The 24,799-nt window shown below is 35.1% G+C and overlaps 1 protein-coding gene and 1 long non-coding RNA gene across 3 annotated transcripts in view; one reads left to right on the top strand and one right to left on the bottom strand.

Annotated features, from left to right (window-relative positions):
* The window catches only part of LOC112984872 (uncharacterized), a 40,699-nt gene extending 32,668 nt beyond the window's left edge, over positions 1-8,031 (top strand). For both annotated transcript variants that reach the window (XR_003259608.2, XR_010387535.1), the window contains 2 exons: positions 2,687-2,787; positions 5,261-8,031. This is a non-coding gene — a long non-coding RNA (uncharacterized LOC112984872). The remainder of the gene's footprint in view (positions 1-2,686; positions 2,788-5,260) is intronic.
* Positions 1-24,799, bottom strand: part of UBE3C (ubiquitin protein ligase E3C) — an 83,270-nt gene that overhangs the window by 21,985 nt on the left and 36,486 nt on the right. Inside the window, exons 14-18 of the mRNA XM_026103006.2 lie at positions 21,856-21,960; positions 20,619-20,706; positions 16,901-16,998; positions 12,910-13,042; positions 8,362-8,609 (exon numbers count right to left, since the gene is read on the bottom strand). Coding sequence (XP_025958791.1) covers positions 8,362-8,609; positions 12,910-13,042; positions 16,901-16,998; positions 20,619-20,706; positions 21,856-21,960 — 672 coding nt within the window. The remainder of the gene's footprint in view (positions 1-8,361; positions 8,610-12,909; positions 13,043-16,900; positions 16,999-20,618; positions 20,707-21,855; positions 21,961-24,799) is intronic.

Here is a 24,799-nt window from a genome sequence, read left to right as displayed (position 1 = left end):
AACAGTTTAAAAAGAAGTTTATTCTGGTTAAAAGGCTTATGGAAGATGAGGTATACAACAAAAGAAATTTCATACATTTTCCTTCTGCCCTTTGTGTGAATGCCTGTGGAGCATACCAGAAGATTAAAAAAAAAAAAAAAAAAAAAAACACCAAAAGCAAAGAAAACCAAAACAAAATGAAAAGCCTACTGTCATGAAGACAGTTTGATTTCCCATGCAGCATGCAGTCTCTGTTCTTTCTCTTTCAAATATTAGCTACTTACAGTTACAATAAAGTATCTAAATACAATCTAGTTAACTGTAGTTGATGGCATCATGGATTAGCTAGAGTTCAACAACATGGGTCACAATTTCATAATCTAAACTATAAAATAAATAATTATGTTCAGACACTTATAAATATACTGAATGCATTCTTGAAACATCTGTGATATGGGGGGAGGGACAGATGGACAAGAAGTGGTCCTCTAAGGCAGAGGGACAAAACTTTCAGAATATAGGCATGCAATTAATAGTTTTAATATGTTATGGAAGAAGCATATCGTTTGGAAGAACAGCTGTACACAGTACATAGTAAGAAGAAAAATAAAATAAGCAGTTTTCAGGGCAAGGAGGATATTTTTCTCGTATTCAACACAATGAGAACACTATCTGACTGGAAGGATATATGGTATCTATTATAATACTATGTAAGACTACATGGTCACATGAGATGCTGTTCAGGTATGAAACAAAGGTTTATGAAACGGCTCATCAGAAAGAGAGGACTTTGTATCATGTTTTTGAACTGGACAGACTTTAAGCTACTGTAGTCATTCCAAAGAAATTTAAAGGATTTAGGATATGGTAGAGATTATATGACACACCGAATAAAGTTCATATTGTGCAAACAAACTCACAGATGAACAAATTAAAGTCTTGTGGGTTTGAGGCAGCTTTAGTGCCTTTGCTTATAAGTTCAGGTCCACAATTAGTTCTCACATTTATTATTTCAAATAAATTCTCTTAAGAAATATAATGTCATTGTTTGTAAACCTTCCATTAATCCTTTACAATGCAGAACTGTATTTTAAAACCTAACAAAACACTAAAGTCAACCCCCTAGAAAGATACAGGGCTTAAAGCTTGAAGCAGTAAATGATTGAACTTAAATTCAGTTATTTCCCTAATCAGCCCTCACAACCCAAGATCATAACCCCTTCTATCTCAGTCATTTTAAATAGTTACTATTAAATAATACTTAGCACTTACAGAGTGCAATAGATCTTCAAAGCTGTACAGAACCATTAATAAAAATGATAGAAAAATAGCAAAACCATTAGCACTTCCTTCTGCCTTATTATTTATATTCTAGATATATCTCATCATACTCAAATCCCTCTTGAGACCAGCAAAGCCTTTTCTGGCCTAATGAATGAAAACTAAATATATAAGTTACATTAAAATTAACAATTACTCACACCTTTGAAGCATTTTTAAAGCTATTGTTTAGTAATCATATGATAAAATTATTTCTTATTGATAATAATATGCTTTAAGGTGAACAAAAATAAAATGATGTTGTTTCTAATATCGATGTGGTAAAATACAATTAATTATATCTGGTGTGTGTCACAATGCACTATGTCCACTATCAGGTAGTTTAAGTCCCTGTTCCTCAGTTCTGCAAGCCCAAATCTCTGCTTTATTAACATCTCTGCAGTAGTGCTAGTGTCCTCAGCTTTAGAAAATGATTTTTTCTGAAACAACTAAAGCCATCTGTAAACTGGTATTGGTTTTGATTTCTTGTCCACTGGGCATTTTGAAGGTCAGCAAGTACAAGCTCACAGAAGCTGCAGAGATTTTGGGTAACAGTGATTCAGATGTGAGAGACCTGCTTGTCAAAATTGCTACAGTCAGTGCAAACATCTGGAATTGATTAGACGTGTATAAGCATTAAATGAACTCATGACTGGCTCATGAACTTATTACCATAAAAACATAGGGGATACACTTCCAAAGACACTATTGGACCACTTCAAGTAAAATGAGCTCAGGTCAATTTTTAATTTAAAAATGGACAGTCCTGTAAGTATTTTTATTGTAAGAATTTAGAATATAAATTATTATAAGAATTTTTATTAATAAAGTGCTTCAGAAATTTTCGGTATTTGCAGAAGCCCAAGAATTCATCATCTCAGTATTTTCTCAGACTGTTTTAACAGGAGCAGGTACATTTATAACTTATGCTGTGTACGTAGTATAAGCTGCTATCAGTATCATTTGGAGGTTTGGGGGGGTGGGGGGAAGGGTTATCGGTACCTGTGGATACACTAGATAATTGATAGTTACCATTCACTACTGTAGTTCCAGTAATGAGTTGATTTTCTTGTTTCAAATTTAAACATAATTTAATAAGAAGTGAGAATACGGAGGAGACATCTTCCTTTTATCTAAATTCTAATCTTCTGGAAAACTGAAACATTAACTACTGAGAAACTAACCTCTGGATATGCTTCTAAGATATATCTATATTTTAATAGCAGTGAAACTAGTCATTTTCAAAGAGAGGTCAAACACAATAAAGAATTTCAGTAAAAATATTCCAAACTTAATTGATTTAAATGTATGTAGGTGTTCCTAACTGTGAAAAAAGATCAGGATACCATTACCACACACTCTAACTGTTTATTTCTTCCCTGTCTAGGAACCTGATTTAGAGGCAATAAAATGCAATCAGTACACAAACCAGAAGCAGGAATCATCTGCTAATGGAACTTTTAATTGAGGAGTGACCACTGACATGAGGTAATTCTTTCCATGCAGAACTCCTTGCAGAGACCTCTATGCACTTTGTCACAGTAAACAATCACTAACATATGCATTAAAGAAAATTTAAATACATTATGACCCAATAAATATCACAATCAATCAATACACACTTTTCCTTCCTAAAGATTTAGAGTTAAAATACTGCATTTCAGTGGTCTTTTAGTGCTAGACATGTATTTACAAGGTTAGTACTAACATAGCTATTTGTAATCAAAGGATAATTGGTTACGTTAAATGAACCAGTACACAAAGGAATTGTCAGGCTGAATAACCATGTCAGAAGAGAGATTCCAATTAGTTTATATTCACACTCATAAATAAGGCAATAATTTCCATAAAGTATAAATTTCTCTCTCTCATTATTGCACCTCTGTATTTTATAAGTGTATAATTAAAAGAACATGCAACTTTACATGGTAAATTCCCATTCTGACCATTTCAGATGATTCAGGATTTTCAGACACAAATGATCAGCTAACTTGATTTTAAGCAAAATGCTGAGTCTATGAAACCCCTTGCAAGATAACTGAAAGTAATAAAACAAAAAGTTTGTGTAAATTACCTCCTCTTTTTATCAGTATCACTAATTCCATACCTACCTTTCTAGGAACTAGTAGTATCAATGGTGGCTGCAGCACAAATCAATTACAGTGTACTGATTTAAGCCAAGCCAAAGCGGATCTTAATTAAATGGACAATAAGCAAAGGGAAAGGGTAGCCTAAAAATCAGAAAAAAAAACAACCTTCAACAGTCAGAGAAACAGAGGAAGACTAGCAGTGCAATGGCTGATGCACCATCCTATCGAATATTCAAGTATATGAAGCCTAATTGTTCGTACTGTAGAGTTTTCTTGCTTTCTTTTCTCTCTACATGTTTTGGTGCAAAAAAGGGTATGTAGATACATTATTAGAAACATTTGCTTGAAAGTTTCAACTCTGTATGTGCAGCTTATTAATGATTTCAGAGTTTAGTACCTGATCCAGATCAGGTTCATATGAAAAGGTTCCGAATGATTTCAATCCATTTTAGATAAGGCCTCAGGACAATTAAAAACCATTTGAGTTTATCTGCAAAATGGATACTGTAGACACTGATAATCTTATAATTGTACCTTCTAGCCATGAATAATATCTTGCACAACAAATGAACTAATCTATCACAGCTCTATTCAAAGTTATAAACTATAACCACAAGGCACACTCTTCAAGTTATAGAAAAATAATCTAATCAATAGTTAATGGTCCCACATTCACTATTAGGGTAATAAATATTGTATCTGATCTAATATTATCTGGCTAATGTTTAATTTTACCTGAAGACATATAATGTAACACTTTTCAACCAGTTTAAGTAAGTTTAAGAACATTCTTTGACATGTACTATACTGAAATCAGTATAGTGACCTACCACAAATCATTTACAAATAAATAACATTAATCTTCATCAATATAATATCCACGAGGCCACACAAATTACTGAATGCCTATATTACATTAAATATTAATGATCAAAGACTAAATCTAGATTGTTGAAATTTAAAATAAACACATTATTTCTTTTCAGTCCTTGCTTGTTCTTATACTATTGAAATTCTTTATTTGGTTCCACAAAGGAAGGATGCAGGTCAAAACAACCAAAACTCCACTTTTTTCTTTATATTGCCTTCTCAACCAAGAGAAAGGATACAAACAAAGTCTTGAAAAAACAAATTAAATCTTTTTTAAAATCTCCAGTGTCTTCCAAGGACTTCAGATTGTATTGCTTGGGAATAGAGGCTTAACATTATTTTTCAAAGATAATGTATACATCTTTAGTAACCTGAATGTATGACTCACTAGTGTTCTTCAATATGCTAGAATCAAAGAAGAGAAATGGAAATGGTTGCATTCAGTATAACCAAAGGTGTTGAGTGTTCTCAACATAAAAATCTCAAGTGTCAGAAAGAGTCAAACATTTGGTGAAAGGTGCAAAGATGTTCATTGCAAAATACCATGTATGGAAGAACTAGCAGGTTTACATTTAAAAAGAAGTAGAGGAAACCATTAAAATGATAATTCTAATTTTTCTATGGACTTTCTGCTACATTCCTAAACTAATGCTGAAACTTCATGAAATGTAAGTAAATTACCGTAAGAATTACCTACTTAATATCAAATCATTTCAAATGCTATGAATGCATTTTCACAACATCTGTCACATTAAAGAAGTCACTGAATAAATGTAAATTAAGCTGGAAATGGAGAAAGATAATACGGTACACAAGACTATGTTTAGATATGAACACAGTTAAGTTCTGAGTTTAATTCTGCACCTGCCATTATTTTACTGATCACTGTTTCTGCATCTGTTCTGCCTTGGCTCTCTCACCTGTACAATGGGGGGAGAAATTATCTGTAAGATTTATTTTGACAATGTTGAAACAGTTAACTAATGTTTCACTCTTTCCAGGTTTACAGCACACAGTCAAAATTCAGCAGAGAGAAACTCCTTTGGAAACAGCACTTGAGAATCCTAACCTCCGCTCTCGAGCTACGGGTCTCAGAGTTTTGGCAGCCTGCCCAAATAACAACTTTTGTGTTCTAGAGAGCCAATTCCACTCTGCTGCCAAAGCCGCAGCAGGAAATCCTGCACGTGGGAAGACTGGAGTGCAGACAGAACAACTACCACATGGAGAGAGGAGGTAAACCAGATCAGGTGCTCCCCTCACAGCCCTTTCCTACCTACCTAAGGGCAAGTGGATTACAGCATCCCATCCATACCTCTGGGCACCCACAGAGCAACAAGTCTTAACTTCCCAGGCGGGACGGAAAAGAGGATTTGGGCCTAGAATGCCTCTGTCTGAACATCCCTGACAGCACATGGCACCATCAGCTCTCAAACAAGCCTAAATCAGGAAGTCGCTCCTGTGCTTCCAGTGGGGGAAATGCAAAGGTTGATGCCTCAAACCCTTCTAGTGGCAGGAGATTGCTACACACGGTGCACCTCCTAAGCTGAGCTTTTACTTCTAAGAAAGAGACAGGAAATTGCTTAAAGGCACCAGTGTTAAAATAATATTTACATTACAGGGTAAAGTAATTTCAAGTTGGGAAATGTAAACTTTGGAAGTGTTTGAGTAGCTGTTGGTTCAAGCAAACTCATTTCTGCTTTTTTTTTTTTTTAAGAATGGTTTCAGACAATATATGCAATTACATGATCACGTGGTATTATTTCTACAAGACCTTTGCTCATTCAGTGATCACTAGAAGTTGAATGGACAACCACACAACTTGTATTTTATAGATTTCAAATTCTTCACTGTATAAAAATACACCTAAATAGTCAGTAATTTATCTATGGTTAAAATAATTTTTAGATATGTGATTTTTAAAGACAGGTTTTAAATGGTCAGATAATTCTATTTATTAACCTATCAACTAACATAAAAGAAGTCAAGCTGTTAAAAACTTCCTGATGAGAAAAAAAAAATCAATTAGATATAAATCTAAGGTACTGTAAGTCAAATGCATTTAGATATTAGTATGAAATGGTTACCAGGAGACATAGAATTTATGTAAATTATTATATTTTAATGTATTTGTTTTCTGATAACACTGAAACTTCTTAAGTGAGAGTTTTTGGTGGCAGCACTCTTTACATACTGGTTTCCACAAATAAGGAATTGCTGTGGATGCCTGATTGCTTCCTTTGCATTATATCTATTCTGTTTACAAAGGGGCTTTTAATAATGTACTATTGCTCTCAAATAATCCTGTGCAAAGCACAGAATGGACACATTTTTGAAAATGGGTGAGTGTGTATTCGATAACTTAACCAAGACCACAATACCAGCAGGTTTTGAATAGTATGGTCGTGCCTTATCTTTCTGTTTAATTCATCGGCTCTCTAAATACACCAGTAAAAAGGTGTCTGTGCACCTGGGTAGAGGTAATTATTAAATAACACTGCCAATTCATACCTTATGTAAACATACTGCAAATACAAAAACAATTTATGCTTTTAAAATGTTAAATAATAGATCCTCTGATTTTAAAAAGACAAAAACAAAATTAGAGTGCTCTAGGGGAGATAAAACATGTTTTGTGACTTCTGTCTTTACACTGACATTTGAAGTCCAATTACAGAAGATGATGTGTTGTTTTGATAGAGAAAATTAAAGATTCAGAACCACAACTGTTTCACTGAAAATGTTTCAAACTTTCCTCAGACAACTTAGCCCTGCCTCATTCTTAGATAAACAACAGCCATTTCTGGAATGAAGCAACTTCCTTGTGATACCACAGGAGTATTCACTTTCCCACTCCAAAAATCTATAGATGCAGAAAGGAAATGAAGCCTTGTATCTATAAAGGTGGTCAGAGTTACAAACTTCCTTATACGTTATTAGCACAGAATACACTTCCCATTAAGAGCAGACACATCCTTCAAAGATGATTTTATTGAAATGGCTGGTTTGAAATTTTCATTATTTTACAAGTCTGAATGTTGCAACAGCTAGAATGCTAGCACAGAAGTTGCCTGCAAAGTGGCAATTTAATCTAAATCAACCAACTGGCAATTTTAAAGAGCAGTGATCTGTTTCAGCAACTCAACTTCATCAACAGCATCCTCTTAAGCTGTTTTCAGCTACAATCAAAAAAGGACGTCCAGCTATATGCTAAATCTCATTGCAAGTCAATAGGTTTTTAGGCTCCAAACTATTTCAGGCACTTAAATGGGACTTTGACATCTTAAATACATTCAGTTTTAGATATTAAAGTAGTAATCAGTACATATTTCTGAAATGGAATTTGTATTCCAAACTTTGTTTCTTGATTATTAGCCAAAAAATTGATTTCAAGGGCTTAGAAAGAAATACCCTCAGTATTAGAGCTGGCCATAAAAGCAAAACAAAGGTAATGAATGTTTTTTAATTTTCCATCTAGCTCAATGGGAGTGTGTTAGTCTTAGAATCCCTACAGAACCAAAATATCAAGCACTAAAATTCAAGAAGTATGCAAAATGTATGATAAACCAAGAAGAATTAGTGAAAGTTAATTTGTATATGATTCATAAATATGGTAAGTGATCACAGTAAATTTTAGATGTTAGCAATAACTGTACATCAAGGCAACTGGAAACTGTTTCTGTAAATATTAATTTCATATATTCAAAATGATGAAAATGTAACTGGAGTCAAACTGCAGAAGGTTCTACATTAAAAATAACCACACACAGAGTAATTCCATTGGCATCAATTAAATTAACTTTAGGCAAGAGGATAAACAGAAAACAGACACGTACACATTTTGCTCAACTGGCAGTTAAGGTTTCAAATTCTCCTTACCCTTTGAGTATTAATAAGTATATAATTTATTCAAATGAACCAGAAGCTTGGATAATATGTGGAAATAATGCTCAGATCCAACATCTAAAAGTTTTTTCCCCAAGTCTAGAAAAATGATCAAGTTTCCCACCTACCTCTATCTAAAAAAAATAAAAAAAGAAAAACAGCACTACTGAAAAATTTCTATTCTGTTATAGCTTTGTATTTTTTACAATAGTGTTATTACCTTTCCAAGCATTCTTCCAAGAAAGTAATAATGTCGGGCATAAGAATCTCCAACAAGCATCTGTGCAGCAGGGTTGGGATAAAGAAGTCCCTCATTGGTGGTCTTAAAAAATCCCTGATTAGGGTTAAATCCCGATTTAAGCAGTTCATTCAGAAATTCTCTGAAAATTCCACCACCATCAATACCAGCTTCATCAAGGCCATGCGCATTAAGTAAGTGAACACGAATGCGCTTTTTTAGGTCAGGTTCTGCAGAGAAAGGAGAGAGACACTCAAATACAACTCTCTATTTGAATTTTCTTTAGATAAAAAACAGATGTAACTACATATACAAACGTATATGCACTATTTTTCTATTAAAAATGGAAGTAGTAAATAGTAATTTTGCCGAAATCTATTACTGGCTTGAGTTTTGGAAGAGTTTCATTATTCAGTATGTGGAATGCACGTTGTACAATGGGTCTTTCCATAAGAGTCCTCAAAAGCTGGAGTAGAAAGACAGTAATGAGGGAAGAAAAAAATCCTACAAAATACTTTAATAAGGCCTAAGAATAACTTGAAATTTGTATTTATATAAAATATTGTGAAGGCAAGGTTCAACTTTCTGCAGTTTGAAGGAACTGTCAATAAGCACTGCATTCCCTTAGAGGGGGAATCCCTCGCTTGCTTCCCAATAAGGTAACCAATAATAAAACAGTAACTATAACTTTATACTGCTTCCATGCGTAGTACAAATGCACACACTATGGATGTACAGCTGATGTTCATGAAATAAGCTGCAGCATCTTGTAGCAACAGCATTTCTGCTGAACCTGAGTGTCGCACTTCCACACTCCCATTACTGAATGCAGCTAGATTACTAATAACCTTCCAGTCTTTTCACAAGTTTCACACTCAGATATTTGTAAAAAATTACCCATTAGTCCTTCATTACAGTGAAATGCTCTCCTGCGTAAAAGTTCTGCCAGCTGGAGATATCCATTTTTAGACAAAGACATTGCAAAAAGTCCAATATTCCACTCAAAACAAGGAAATAGAACACAGTTGAACTGGCAAGAGAGAGTCTCAAGCATACAGACATTCTTTGCTTAGAGATTCCCAAGATACTGAACATCAGTGTTAAAATTTGCACATAAGGAAAGGCTGTTTTCATACTTTTTGGAGCTTTCCTGAAGAAAATCAATTTTTCTCCTCCTCTGCGTACCGACAAGCAGATTTATAGCAAGGAGGTCAAAACAGTCCTAAAACAAATTGGTGACCAGGTAAATAATGGACCCCAAAATTAGTGCGCCCTCTGAGAAAAGGCTGCAATTTAATAATTTATACAGCTACAATGTAACTAAATTGTTACTGGAGTCCATCAGAGGCTATTATGGAATATTGCAATCACAGAGGGGGGAAAAAAAACCACTGAGAAGAACTTGCATATTACTAGACATAAGATAGCAAAACAAAAAAAAACAAACAAAAAAAAACCAAAAAAACAGCCTAATACATTTCTACTATCCTAAAATTTTTTTTTAATGATCTCAGTTACTAAGTGCTATCAAGGCATTAACTTTAAACAGGTTGCTTCTCAGTACCTATAAACAAACTGGCTGCCTCTTCCAAATCAACATCCTTTGCTCTCTCCTAATCAATTCTAAGATCTTATCTATTGTGTACTTAATTTCCCAAGTCCATTTTAATCAATTCAGACTATAGTCTTGAAATTGTGTCTTGTAGTTTTCAGGAATTTCTTCTTTTCTGCTCTCCTACATGGTGCCTGACCTACTCCAGAACGAACATTATTTCATAAAATACTGACTCAGAATACCAGCTTTTTAGAAAGAAAAAAACCTTCTAATTTAGAGTTTTGCTTGACACCAGATATTACACTACATATTTCTGCATGTGTGCATGACACACCATATGTAAACAGATTTTCTGACTGCAATGGCCAATTACCACTAAAGCTTCTCTATTCCTGTTGATGAGAAAGAAAGCTTTCCCTAGAGATTACTCTACATCCAACTACTTGCTGCAAGCTTTCTGGGTTCTCCCTTATTGTCACCTTTTTATGGGTATAGCAGGGGTTTTTTTCCCCTAAGGCTGAAAACATTATCTGCAACTATATACACGTATACGCGTTATTATACATGATCGAGATCTGTTCCTCAGATAAATATTCCATTAACACTAAAGCTTTTTGCTAAACAGAAGGCCTGACATTTATTATTTCTAAATATAATCAGATATGTATAAAAACTAAGAATTTACCTATGTTAGAAACTACAGATGTTCCTTATATACTAGCTCGCTGGTATTTTACTCATGGCTCAAACTGTATTCAGATGCATACAGGAATCCATATTAGAATCACAGAACAATTTAGGTTGGAAGAGACCTCATATATGGTACAAAATCCCAACACTGACAGCAGGGCCAATTTAAAAGTTATAGCAGGAAGATCAAGGCCTTGATCAAGTTGAGTTGTCCAAGGATGGAGATTCCACAACCTCTCTGGACAATCATTTCAGTGCTTAGCTAATCTCATTCCGAAATTTTTTTCTGTATGTCCAATAAATATTTCCCTTGATGCACCTTAGCAAACAGGCTTCTGTAACGTCCCATTAGGCAGTGGCACCAGTAAGATCCCCCCTGTAGTCTTCTCTCTTAGACTGAACACACCAGATCTCTCAGCCTCTCCTCATACATCAGGTGCTCCAGCCCCCTACATCATCTTGGTGGCCTTCTCCTGGCCTCACTTTTGCACATCAATGTCTTTTTCATTACTAAGAAGCCCAAAATCAGACACAGCTAATCAGTGCTGAATAGGGGAAAATCATCCCCCTCCCTGAAATCCCCTCCCTGCTGGCTCTGCCCTTGCTAACACAGCCCAGTATGCTGTTAGCTTTTATCTCATCAAGGGGGCACTCCTGACTCTTGTTCAGTTTGTTATTCACTATAAACCACAGGTCCTTTATTACCAAAAGTCCTTCTAGCTGGTTAGTGCCCAGCCTGTATTGCTGCATAGGGTAAATCCACCCCAGATGCAGGATTTTGCTTTTGTCTTCATTAAACTTCATGAGGTTTCTGTAAACCCTTCAGTCTGTGAGGTCCCTCCGAACAGCAACCTGGCCTTCTAGCGTATTGACTATTTCCCCCAATTTGGTACTTTCTGTAAACTTGCTAAAAAGGGTAGATTGCATCACAGCGCCTAGGTCATCAAACCATAGGTTAAGTTTGGGAAACTTGTGTTTTAAAACTGCTTCCATAGTTTAATAAAACTATGTTAATTATGCCGACTGCTTCACACTACCAAAACATGTTTCTCATTTAAAGCTAACTTGTCATTAAACAACACTTTACCTATATAGCTAATTGGTTTATTTGCCTATTGACACTGTATCATTCAAAAGCTTATAGACCACAGTTTCTCAATTGCATTTTTACTCATTTATTGGATGACGGGGGAGAGCTGGCTCATCTTTTCTGTGTTTTCTAATTCCAATTCATCTCTCTATTTTGAACAAACCAGTTAGCAAGTCAAACTAAACTTACATACAACAAAAATATTCTTTACCCCTAGGAAAGAGGCTACAGTGTCAATTGCACATATAGCATTTCCAGATGATTATCCAGTGACATCTTCCTGTCTAGCCTTTAAAACTTTCCACAAAACATTAGTAGTTATTATTTGGACTTAATTTAAATTCTTTGACAAGTGAGTCCACATCTCTTTTAGGTATCTCTTAAGTATTTACAGTTTTAAACACAGATATTAAAGGAAAGAAATCCCATTTATAAATAAAATACTCTAATTCTATCAGAGTAAAGGAAGAGAAGAAAAGGTACGATGTCCAGTAATTTTATACAAACCAATCCCAACCACTCTTCTTCCTTCTCTCAAAGTTAGGCCATTCTCCAGGAGGGAACTTACATGGCACAGTAGGTAAGATCCAGCTAGTAAAACCCAAGCATGTGGCGGATATTCTTTTTACATATAAAAATACCGTATAATTAACAAGGACTTTACATAGGCATATTGGAATTTTGGCTTCTGGGGCAGCTGTTCTTGCACAAATCCATACTGAGGTATGGTTTTATACATGGATATACATCTATGTAGTAGAGTACATACTACTGCACTGCATTACCCTTATCAGTCACACTGTACCTAGCAAAAATGTCTACACTGCACACAGGATTTGCTGATACTGATTACCAAAGCAGATAGTATCTAATGAACTATATGGATGAATATGCAAAATATGGCTATTTGGATAAGTAAATGGGAAGAAAAGCCTCATAAAATATAAGTTTGAACTAAGGAAAGGTGTGTTAAAGAGAACGAAACTGCAATAATCAGAAAGAATGTGGATGAGAATTACATTACGTGAATTGAAGAAGGGGGGTTTTTTTTGTATTTTTTTTACTTTATAAGGACTGTGATACTTCACAGATGATAAACTTAATGTCCTACTCAAGTGAGCAAATCTGTAATGACATGGTAAGAACGATTAAGTATGTTATTGTCAATTTGTTTATAACTTCTTTGTAAACCTACCATTTTCAGGAGAAAGTTTATCATAAGCATCTTCGTAAATATAATTTCTTCTGATAGTAACATTAATTCCATCCAGAAATGGACCATCTCCTTGAACTTCCTGTTTATCAGCATAAATCAATCTTTGAAAAATCTGTTAAAATGAGTGGAAAGAGAAATCAAGTCATTGTACAGATCTAAATATTCAGTGAAAAATGGTTATTCACTAATACTACTGTCCTTTGAGGGTTGCTTCTGGGAACTCACTTTCAAGTGATTTATCCTCTCTGTCACCAAGCTGCAAAAATATAATATAGAGCCACATCCCAGGGAAGGGAAGGAGAGGGAGCAGACATGCAAAAACTCTTTCATACTAAGATACCATCCTCCGTTCTTTCTACATAAAGAGGGACATCTACACACATAGTGTCAATCATTCCAGTTTTCTCTCCCTAACTTTCAGAGTTCTGAAATGCAAAGTATTCCAAAACAGAGGGAAAAGTCACATGAGTACACTGAACAGAGAGGCAACCCTCCATACTAGCAAACATTCTTTTGTTGTTTTTGTAGTGCTTAGGAACATTCCTAGTAACAAGAAACTAGGTATCAGTACTGCCCTCAGATAAGAGTGGGCAAGTAATTCAAAGCAAAATAGAGCATTATTATTGTATTTACAATTGATTTATATTTATACATTTACATATTTATAAATATATTTATATAATGTATTTGTATTGCATTGTATTTATATTGTATTCATTTAGTAGTACTATACTAAATGAAGTACCAGAGCATCATACCAATTCCAAAAGGTAATTATAGCTGAAGTACAAACTGGACTTCACATTGTCCTTCATAATAAGAACATCACAGTTCACCTGAAAAGTAACTGTAGCTAACTGTGTTTCTATGCTAAGATGTAGCGTGTTTTTTTCTGCCTAATGTACAATAATGGATGTAGCATGTTTTTTTCTGCCTAATGTACAGTAATGTTCAGTATACCCTCAGTCCAGGGAGTAAGAGTCTCTTTAATACATCCTTTCTTGCATCTTTCCCATATTCAATAAATACCCTAGGAAATTTTATAAGGGATGTAATCTCCAAATAGTTATCACAGATTGCTCTCAAAACTAGAAAGATTAAGCCCGAGTCTCCTGAGAAGTTTAGAGAAGAAAACCATTAACAAATTCACAGTGAAAGAGGAAACTTTGACAAGAACAGCCATAAAGCTAGAGCGAGGTCTCAAATCTACTCTTTCTATGGACAGCTGTAGGTGGTGAAGAGGATGGTCTCCAACTAAGAGGATTATAGCGTAGACAAGGCCAGACTCTTCTCTCAGGTGCCCAGCAGAAGGACAAGAGAAAGCTGTAAGCTGCAGCAGGGGAAATGCTGATTGGAAATATAGCAAAAAATGTCAGTATGAGAGTGGTTAAGCACCGGAACAGGCTGCACAAAGAGACTGTGAAATCTCCATCGTTGATCATAGTCAAAACACCTCTGGATAAGACCTTGAGCATCCTGATCTGACTTTGAAGTTATTCCTGTTTTGAGGAGGGAGTTGGACTAGAGTACCTCCAGAGGTCTCTTCTGACTGAAATTCTTCTATGATTCTGTGACATCAAGTTACACAGTCATGGACATCATCTTTTTATGAACAGGACATGAGAATATGTTCACCACCTCTTTCTTTCCTGAAGTAGTATATGGCTGGATAGGTTCATAATCAGTGCTATATACAATGAATGATAGATGGAAGGAAAGTTTTTAGGGTATATCTCATGGCAAAATTCTTCTTGATACAGAGACTAGACTCCTAAACACTGGAGTGTATTATGTACATGCATATCTAAATCCTGAAACACACTGTATTCTGAAATCCTGAAATGTATACCCCAGTGTATAACTGAAGCATTCACAATGCCTTAACCGTAGCAGACAGAAAAGCAAGAGATGCTGACTGTAGTACACACTACAGTTTTGCACTACAGAAACATCTGAGGAAGAGAAAGGACACGGTCACTTTCCTTTCTAGGCCATTTGCTAGGTGCACAAAAATGCACTACCAAGCACTGGAAAGGTCCTAGTACCAAATAAAAGAAAAACTTAGAAGAAATTAAATCTGGGTGCTCTAGTAAGAACTGCACTGCTTATACACATCAAAACCCCAGATTAATCAAGAACACAAATGTGCACCTTTTCTAGAAGAGACACCTTGGCTTGGAGAAATCTAACAACAATGACTTTTTTTCTGGATTGCTGATCCTCAGTTCAGAATAAAGACAATGAGAAAAGATTCCCTCTTGGTTAAGAGGGATCCCACCAGCAAGTAGGCTCATGGGACATACTCCAATACCTACAGGCATTTTGAACTGGGGACTCGGAAAGGAGGAAATAAAACCCAAGTGATTACTTCCCACAGAGAACCAAGGTATTAGATGCTGCACACCAATTTGCTTTAAAGTGAAGGATAATAGCCCTGGGGTCAGCATGCTGGAAAGCCTACCATGAAACTGCACCGAGTAATCACTTCTGAGATTATCTTAATATCTGGTAATTCAAGGTAAAAATCTCACCAAAAAGTCAAAAAAGGAATGGACACATGGAACAACCCACACATGGAAACAGCATGAACCTGTATTATCACATTAAATTACAGTGCAATATGGCAACTGGAACAATACATGATAAGGTATCTTCTTCCTTTATTGGGAGTTGTTTTGTAGGAACAGTTCTGAAAGAAGTAGAAGACTCTAAAATGATTCTTGTCCCACTGTTACACAGAAAGGATCATGTTTGGTCCAAAAAATAATAGGAGGAACTCCTCTTTGAAGTGGACCAAGACTATAAAATTTCTGACTGTAGCTTTTTTCTTCTCTCCAAATTCTCATCCCTTTTTTTGATTAAGAGGACATTAACCTTCAAAATGAGAAGCCAACTTTTGGGGTTTGTGATATAATAAAACAAGGCTCTGTGAATTCCACAGACTTAAAATATATGCATCTTAACATAGCTTTAAGAAGTCTGGAGGCTGTAGACAGTGACCAAATTGTGACATACAGACCCCTGCTTGAGGTCACTTCCAACTGTTTGGCTGTACTCCTAGTTCAATACTGCCATATGGTATTAAGATTTTTTTTGGAAGCCTGAAAGAAACAGTCCTTTTCTACCGAATTTGTCACTGTCTTTTTGGCAAATATTGATTTACTTTCCCTATGGAACTATTTTTCATCCTCTTTATGGAGTCTTGTAACTTAATGTCTCCAAGACAATTCAGGGAGTAGTTTTTAATTAATTGATACTGTTGACAACAAAAGCAGTCTGAAAATTCTTTTATGGGTAACAAAATAATAGCTTTTAAAAGATATATGATGCAAATGGGAACGGCTACTGGACCTAACAATTTTATATTTAACATCTAAAAAACATTCTAAAGCAAATCAAGTAATACAAGAATCTTGCAAGTTGTAAACTATATACTCTATTTAAAGTTCAGCTACTCAGCTATGAACACAGGAATTGAATTTCTGGGCATTATTTTCCCAAAATGGACATCCATCATCTCATTCTGATAAAATCCACCCACTGCACAAAAAAGGCTCAAGTCTTGACCTCGCAACCTGTTTATTATAGACACACAACTAGTTAGTGCTCGGCTTACCACAGGAGGGTGCAATCACTGAATCAGAACTGAAGTTCACTATAAAGGTACTGCTACTCTCAGGCAACTTTATCTTGGAAAATGTTTCTAACTTTAATATACTTGCTATGAAAAGGGAAATCTAAACAGTAAAAAGAGAGAGAAAAGTTACCTTAGAATGTTCTCCATTGTAGCCACCATGCAAACACTGTGGGGGGGGGGGGGGGGGGGAGGGAGAATAAGTGTGATCTGCTATCCTCTTCGGTAGAGAAACAATCCAATTTCTACTTAGCTAAGTGTTCTTTTCATACTTACTGAAAACGGAAAAACTCAAAACTCAAAAACCAAGCACACATTAAATTAGAAATTAGATACCTTTACTCTTTCTTCAAAAGGAACTACAAAAGGTAGCTCTGTCAGAATTGCAAGTTGTCGTTCTTCGGATACAGAAAGAGGTGCTGGTTCCAAACCCACTTAAAATAGAAATAATAATTTTAAAAATTTTGGAAAGAACAGGTTTTTTTTTTTAAACAGTTTATTTTGTAACAAGTAACTCAATCTACTTTGTATAAAAATACACACATGAAAATAGTTTATTTACTAACACTACAACATATCTTTCTTTAAACATTAGCTTTTAATAGGCAAACTGAAATGTAAGCAGTGAAAACATACTGAAAACAAGATGTACATAAAAATAGGTACCCCTGCATTTTAATCTTCTTCAGAAGAAAAAAGCTTTCTTATGATTGAAATTTTAACTTGTCAATTTAGAAAACTTACATGATACAAGACAACTAAAAAGTTGTAAATAATTATTATCTTCATGATTAGAATACACAATATCCTCATCCCAATAATCAAAATAGTTTAAATGTATACTGCTCTCAACCACATAGTCTACTTTCATTCACCTCACCATTTAAGGCCCAAAGACTAAGCCAAATCTAATGAACTCAACAGAAAGATAACATTTCTTTCAATGGGTTCTCTCTCCCAACAGCAGAGACCCAGTCATCGCATTAAATTCTAGTCACTATAGAAATAGAGAAAAGAACATCAAGAAATTATATAACTTGCTCAAGGAAAAAAGAGGATTAGAAAATGTTCAGGAAGCCACAGCAACAGAGAAATGAAATGCAGTGTGGTTCCCAAGAAAGTCCATGCAGTTCCTTTGGACTTTCTTATACATAGACCCACAAAAGAAGTTTTTATGAAACAATTCAACTGTGGGTAATGCATAGTAGAAGTCAGAATCCTGCTGTAACTTAATGGGAATTGCTGAGCACATATCCAATTGTAAATTTATTAATTGCAACACTGGTTATTGCTCACTTACTAGATATTGTGGTTAAATGTCCACCTAGCTCAAAAAAAACAAAGACAGCTTGTTTCATTCTTGTATTTAATAACCATCCTTTAGAGAAAAAACAGCTCACAGAACCTAGACTATTTATAGAAAATATTATAAAAACAAAATAAATGCTTCACGTTACTACTCGGTCCAAAAGCTTAGAATGACTGTTTCAGTTTTTCTTTTGGCGTCTACCTGTGGAGACTAGAATCTTGCTGCCCTTCTGCAACTGGGCATCACTTCAGTGTTCATTATTTAATGGTTCTGTATTTTTAATTCCTCAGAGCACTTTAAGTAGGGATATTTTAAGCACCAATTTAACATGACATGACCCAATATATCACTATACTTGATGCATATTCATTTGGGGCAGATTTCAACATTGCAAGCCTTTGGAATTTCTGATAAATGCGTATCTGTGATCACCCTTAGTTTACTTAGTAAACATTTTTAATTAAAGTCAATGTATGCTACCTATTAAGCTAAGGGTTAAAAGCATTTTAAATAAAAAGTGCATGTACAGCAAAGGTAAACTAGTACATGACTTCGACAGTTCAATTATTCCAGTCAATTAGTCAATTTTATCTGCATTTCTCCATCACAGCTTCTTTCCTTAACGAGAAATATGGGATGGAGTCATCAATACAGAGGGCATTTAGAACTCTAGAGTCTGCCATTTAAGTAAATGAAAAAGCACAAATAAACATGACCATATGTGATTCAGCAGTACTTTCACGCTAATTGGCTTTAACCCATATGGAGTCAAGAGGGATTAAACAAGTCATGTGCACATCGTTATGTGCTTGTTTTCACGCAGTCATGTTGACTGCCCTTTTTTTAAGCCTGATTTCTTGTGGAAACGAAGTTTATATGAACATGATGCATCACTCTTCCTCCCCATCTCCCCCCCAATACACCTTTTGGTGTATTTTGGTGTATTTAACCAACTTAATTTTCACTTTGACAGAGGAACAGGGGATTCAGAAATATTAAGTTCTGTGAAAATTTGCAAGTGGATGGAGGAGAGAAATTCCTTTAGTGGCTTGATTACAGAAACAGCAAGGAGAGCTCAGTTCTTATCTGCTCTGTTCAGTGTGTCAGCTTGTCTGCTTGATTAAAACAGCCAAAAGGCTGTTGTCAGCCAGCAAAATTAGCACAGGTAGCTCCAAATCAGCCACAGCATGTGCACTACTTATTCACCAATTGCCCAAACTAAGGTAAATAATGAAATAGAGGGAATTGGTGCTATTATGGGAAGGGAGACAAGGGAGAGAGCTGAGGATACTGTATGCATGAGGGGAAGGAGACTAGCAGCAGACTAGCAGTGTGGGGAGAATCTGGGAGTGATAAAACGTGGAAGAGGTCTGACCGTGGGGAGCTGTGGATGGAGGATACCAAGACAATATAGCAGTTGGGAGACATGGAGGCCAATGCAAGAAACTGAGCTTACTGTTATGGACCCTGTAAGAGATACAGGATGCAAGCCTATAGGAGTCTGACACTTAAAACTAGTCCAGGTTCTCAGCATTTTTTGCTAAAACTTCTGTTTTTAAGATTTCACCTTCTCAGTCACTCAGAATAGGCAACTTCCAGAGATAAAGTAAACTTAAAAAAATTGATTCAAAATTCCAAGGAGTACTTACACTAGACCAACTAATTGTTACCTGCCAAACAGACCAGTAATCGAAGTAAACTTACACCATCACAGCTATGTAAATAAAATTTATCATTAAAATCAGCCCTCAGACTCCAATTTGGCAAAAGCCCTTGACAATCCTATAGGGCTCTATGACAGCATTCAAATTCTTAGGTACAAGATCTACCAAATCTGCTCAGATCCTCAAGGAGATTGACACCATCTTGAAAGAGAATATGGACTCTCACAGATTAATTAATTCTTTCACAGGGATTAGTGTTTTAATGATTATTTTATTCAAGTGAAATAAGCAAGGTAAAATTCTAAAATAGTGAAGATGCAGAGGAATGAAAAGCAGAAAGAAACAGACCATCTACACGAGAAAGTATACTAGCATATCTACACTAGTGTACATTAACCCTGATAGCTAAGTTGGTCCAACTCTCTTATGTTTCTTTTGAAGTTCCATGAAGTCTGGATTTTTTGAACAATTCAAGGGAATAAGTTTCTGCCTTAACTTATTAGAGACAGTATTTATAAAATATTGTCATATAAAAATATTTGTAAGTAATTAATACTTATTATCTAAAGCTTGTTTGTTACACCTTAATATGTAATGAGGAAGTTTCTTCACAATATACTGTAAAAGCAAAACTTCAACATTTTATAATTTATGCAACTATGCATTTTATATCTTATGCAACTGTATTTTTGTATTTTATACATATTCATACATATATTTTTAATACATATCATTTGCACACCTCATTATTTCACTTCTTCAGTGTCAGTGAAAGCAGCAGAAGTCTGGGGGAAGTTGTGCAATACTGCCTTGCTTTCCTCCCAGGAAGACAATAAAACTGTTATACTTTAAAGACTAAGTATGCGCGCGCGCGCACACACACACACACACACACACACGTATATGCATACAAATGCATGGTTTTTTTAAATAACTGAGCACAAAATTATGAAAGATTACTTCGTTTTTGGCTTTTAAACAAACTATTCAACTTTACTCCAAAAAGGCAGAGTTCAAATAGTCGTAAGACAGAGAATTATTTTGACATCATAAAGCAAAAACTGCAGAGACAATATCTTACCATCCAAGGTAGACTGCAATGGTCCTATTCTTCCCATTCTTCTGACTCTCCAGACATGTCTAGCAGATGGCACATACAGCTGGGTAACCTAATTCATGAACAGTATTAACAGTATTTTACAGTTACACATTGTCTAATTATATATTAAATATATACATTAACTGTGAAGTCCGAGAGTTTGTGTCTGAATCCCTAATACCTTAACTTTACGTTCTAATCCTATCTCCTTATACCTGTGCCTTAAAGCAGAGCTGCAAATTAACAACAATTATAACACCCAGGTATTATTTAAAAATACCATGCAATGTTATATTAAATTACGTTTTTCAGGATACTAGTGAAGCTGTGTTTGAATTTTCAGATGTCAAATGATTTACTTGCACACGAATCAGGGCAGCAAAGCGTATTATGACTACTTCTCCTTTCTCTAAGGTATGTAGGCGCTATTACCTATGAACTAGAAGGAACTGGCACACACTCAGAAAAATGTGCATCTTGAAACGTAGGCAAGCAAATGGGAAACAATCAAAAATAAACATAAGAGTTTATTTTCTACAATTCCTGTGCAAAACTGCCAACTGTTAAGAGCTAAACCTCTAACACTGTGAGGTAGTTTGAGGTATAACTAACTGCTTAGATCCAAATTTTCAGTGATTCAAATCACGTATTTTCACATTCATATTACCATTTTCTTTTACATGCACATACACATTTTTAAGCTCAAGTAATGTAATTTTGTACAAAACCTTTCAGAAAACAGTAACTTCTAGGTGAGATAAGTACAGAAAATGCTACTGAATTTTATTTTATTTTTGGAAAAGAGAATTTTGAAGGTTTTTTCCACTACAAAATAATTCTTTCATTTAGTATTTTTATTATGAGAAGTGCTTAAAATAACTAGAATGTAAGTCTCTATAATGTGTATAAATGCAGTGTGCTTTCCATTCTCTTTTAATATAAATGGAGATGAACTATATTGTTGCACTGTAGAGCAAGTTCTACTTTCTGGATAGGTTATGTGATTTAAGGTAAAGGTTTCTTAGTAGGTGTAAAACTTCTACATTACAGGGATAAGCAACATAACTCTACGTTTTAAACTGAACTAAAGCTGTGCAACTTCAACATCTTGCTATAAATGTAAAGTTCATATCAAAGGTCAATATTGTCATAAATCAAACACTGTACTATTTAAGCTTTGGCACCAATAAGTCTATGTGAAAAAGAATATTACTTTTACCTTGTCTGCTTTTATGTTTTCTTGTTCTGACAGCCAGTGATTTGGTGGGCAGAAATTTCTCCTTGTATCTCTAGATTTCAACATTTTCACTAAGTTTGTAATGACCTAGGTGTCAAAAATACATACAGTCAATATATATCTAGCACTGTGAAAGAAAATATGCAACAGAAAGTCAGATCAACAAGTAAAACCGTAAGAAAGTCTTGCAGTAATGTATGAAATTGTTATTTATTGTTAGAAACTTGCTCTCATACCTAAATACCTTAAAATATAATAAGTAATTGTCGTTCAGTTGTAAGTCATCTAAAAAATTGGCTTATTAAAGTCTCATTCCACATACTAGCACTACAATTCACATCTAAAAAGTTATATGCCAGTTCAGGCATATAACAAATCATTTCAACATTACATTCCTTCTTACATAAAACAACATCTAATTGGATCATTTATATGGGTTTTTTTGGTTGGCTGGATTTTTGCTTATAGAGGTCTTCACAAACTTAAAGGTGTGAATAGATAAATGTTTTAGGAGAGCGCTGTCTCTCTGTTCTTTATTACCTCCCATTCCAAAACTAAAACTTCTTCAGCATTTGTTTGATTTGCAGGTTTTCTTTGTCCACAAGCAGAAGAATTCCTAAATTTCTGTGGACCTTTTTTCAGTGGCTTTGTAAGAATGGAAGTTTTGCTTTCAATCTCGAGACAACAAAGGTCATGTTCCATTCCACACTAAGCAAACCTTACGAGTCAACTAATAAACAGTGGGTATTTCTGCCAATAGTCAGTAATCTTAACTAACTAGCTAGCACAAGATCATTCAATACAATCCTTAATGGCAAAAGACACCAGAAATTGTCCAAAGCCAAGATCAACTCTGGAAAGTGCAGGCGGAGGAGGTAGAAGCATTAGACTGGCAATAGAACTTGACAGCCAAAAAGTTTCATCTCTGTAGTACATGAAAGATTGCAGCTGCAACTTCTGGTTGCTGCATTGACAAACTAAAGCATTTCCAGTTAAAATTGCCTCAGAAAAATAGTGTCTGCTTATGACATATGACACCAGACACTGTGGGGATTGGATTATCCATGTGGAAAACAAATGCAGATATTTTTAAGGGTAGAGCTTTACATTTGAAAAGGACACCACAGGCTCCTCTTATTGTCAATGAATATCTTGTCAGTGTTTTCAAAGCTATCTAGAGGAAAAAAAGAAACCATCTCATCCAAAAGTAGCTGCCAATATGATCAAATATACTGTACCCTCATATTCTTGTTTCTAAATAGATCCTTATGTGGCTATCTCAGCTGTTTATACTGTAAATACCTAAACTTAGGTAAACTCTACCATAAGATTCTTAAAGAGTCCAATGTACGGAATACAAAAAGAAAAGCTTTCTCTCTTGAGAAAGCCTAGCCCTAATGTCTGAGAACAGATTACAAAAACACCATTTCCAGAAAAAGGATGCTTAGTAAAGCATCTTGTGGTGGTCAGCACAAGAAGTGCCTACAGCCCTAAAAATATATGTGCAGGGGTGACTGGTTGTAACTTTCATTTGACATATGGGGAGCAAGATGCTTACAACACGCAGAGCGGCAGAGACTGTTTAGGACAATGTTCCAGTTAGATCCAGTACAGCTTGAACCTAATCAACTTAGGAAAAGATAATCCAAAAGAAACTTAGAAAACTGCCACCTTAGGTCAATCTGACATCCGTTACTCTGCATGTATTTTTTTTTAATGAAAGCTGGAATTCATATTAATCTACGAGAACTCAAAACCAAAAATCATGTGGAGAACAAACTGTTGGCTGTCATCAACAACAGACAACTTCCACATGGTATTCCGTATTTATGATCAAATGCAAGATATCAAAACAGATCCTGTTAATATCATACTGCCTCTGTCCATATTCAAAAACCACTTATATAGATCAGGTTATTGGCTCCAATTCTAGATCAGTTTAGTATTTGCTCTTCAGCTATGCCCATCAGAAATCATATATTTTTAATTAATACCAGATATTGGCCAAGACAAAAAATAAAGATTAGCTACTACTTGTCCTGAACGTATATTATTCCAATTGTGTCTTACATATTGTATTATCATAAAGTTATTTACAAACGAAGATGTGTTAAATAAAAGTAGTAAGCCCTTTTCAACGTGGAGTATAAGCATTTACCTGAAAGCCATTTAGGAACAGTGGTTTAACAAATTTGTCCCTATCAGCCGAACCACAGCAGTTGATGATGTGTAAACCCTTACTCCACCCCAGCAACAGAGCAGAGCACATCAGCTTAAACCACTATGAAGGTTTAATATATTTTACTTCAGGGAGAGCTCAAATTATAACCACACAGTCAGAAAATGAGAAAATAGACCAACAGAAAATCAGTTCATGCATATCTGTGGAACAAGACTGGGAGGCAAGGAAATGTGCTTATCATGGTTATTGGTTGCCTTTGCAGTTTTAATATATTCCTTGGCAGTTTCGTCCAATCGAGGGAAAGTAAGCAGCAATATCACGTTAATGACTACTCCATCACAAGCACAACTGTCATGCCTAGTTGCATGCGTTCTCCCCAAAGAAAGTTAAATATATGTACAAGAGAGAACCAACTTAGCCTAACACTATATCAAACAAAATTAAGTGGAATCAGTGTAAGTTTAAATAACTAGCCTCAAGGAAATTACCACTGCTATGAACAGACATCTGTTTTGCAACTTAGAACTACAGCATTTGAAAAATAAATGGAAAAAAAACATGCACAAAGTTTTTCCAAAGTAATCTCACTGAAAGACAGTCTTAGTGGGCAGGTGTCAAGAGTAACAAAGAGTTTAATGGGCCTTCTAAAGGATTCTGTGTCTAGATACTAAACAAAAGACCTTTTAAGACCCAGTTTGTAAAGTAAGATCTTGAATAAAGACGGAAAGAAAAAGAATGTTATGA

Source organism: Dromaius novaehollandiae, chromosome 2 (genome assembly GCF_036370855.1).
Source record: "Dromaius novaehollandiae isolate bDroNov1 chromosome 2, bDroNov1.hap1, whole genome shotgun sequence".
In the NCBI taxonomy this organism is placed as follows: domain Eukaryota; kingdom Metazoa; phylum Chordata; class Aves; order Casuariiformes; family Dromaiidae; genus Dromaius; species Dromaius novaehollandiae.
This window is presented reverse-complemented; position numbering and strand designations above follow the sequence as displayed.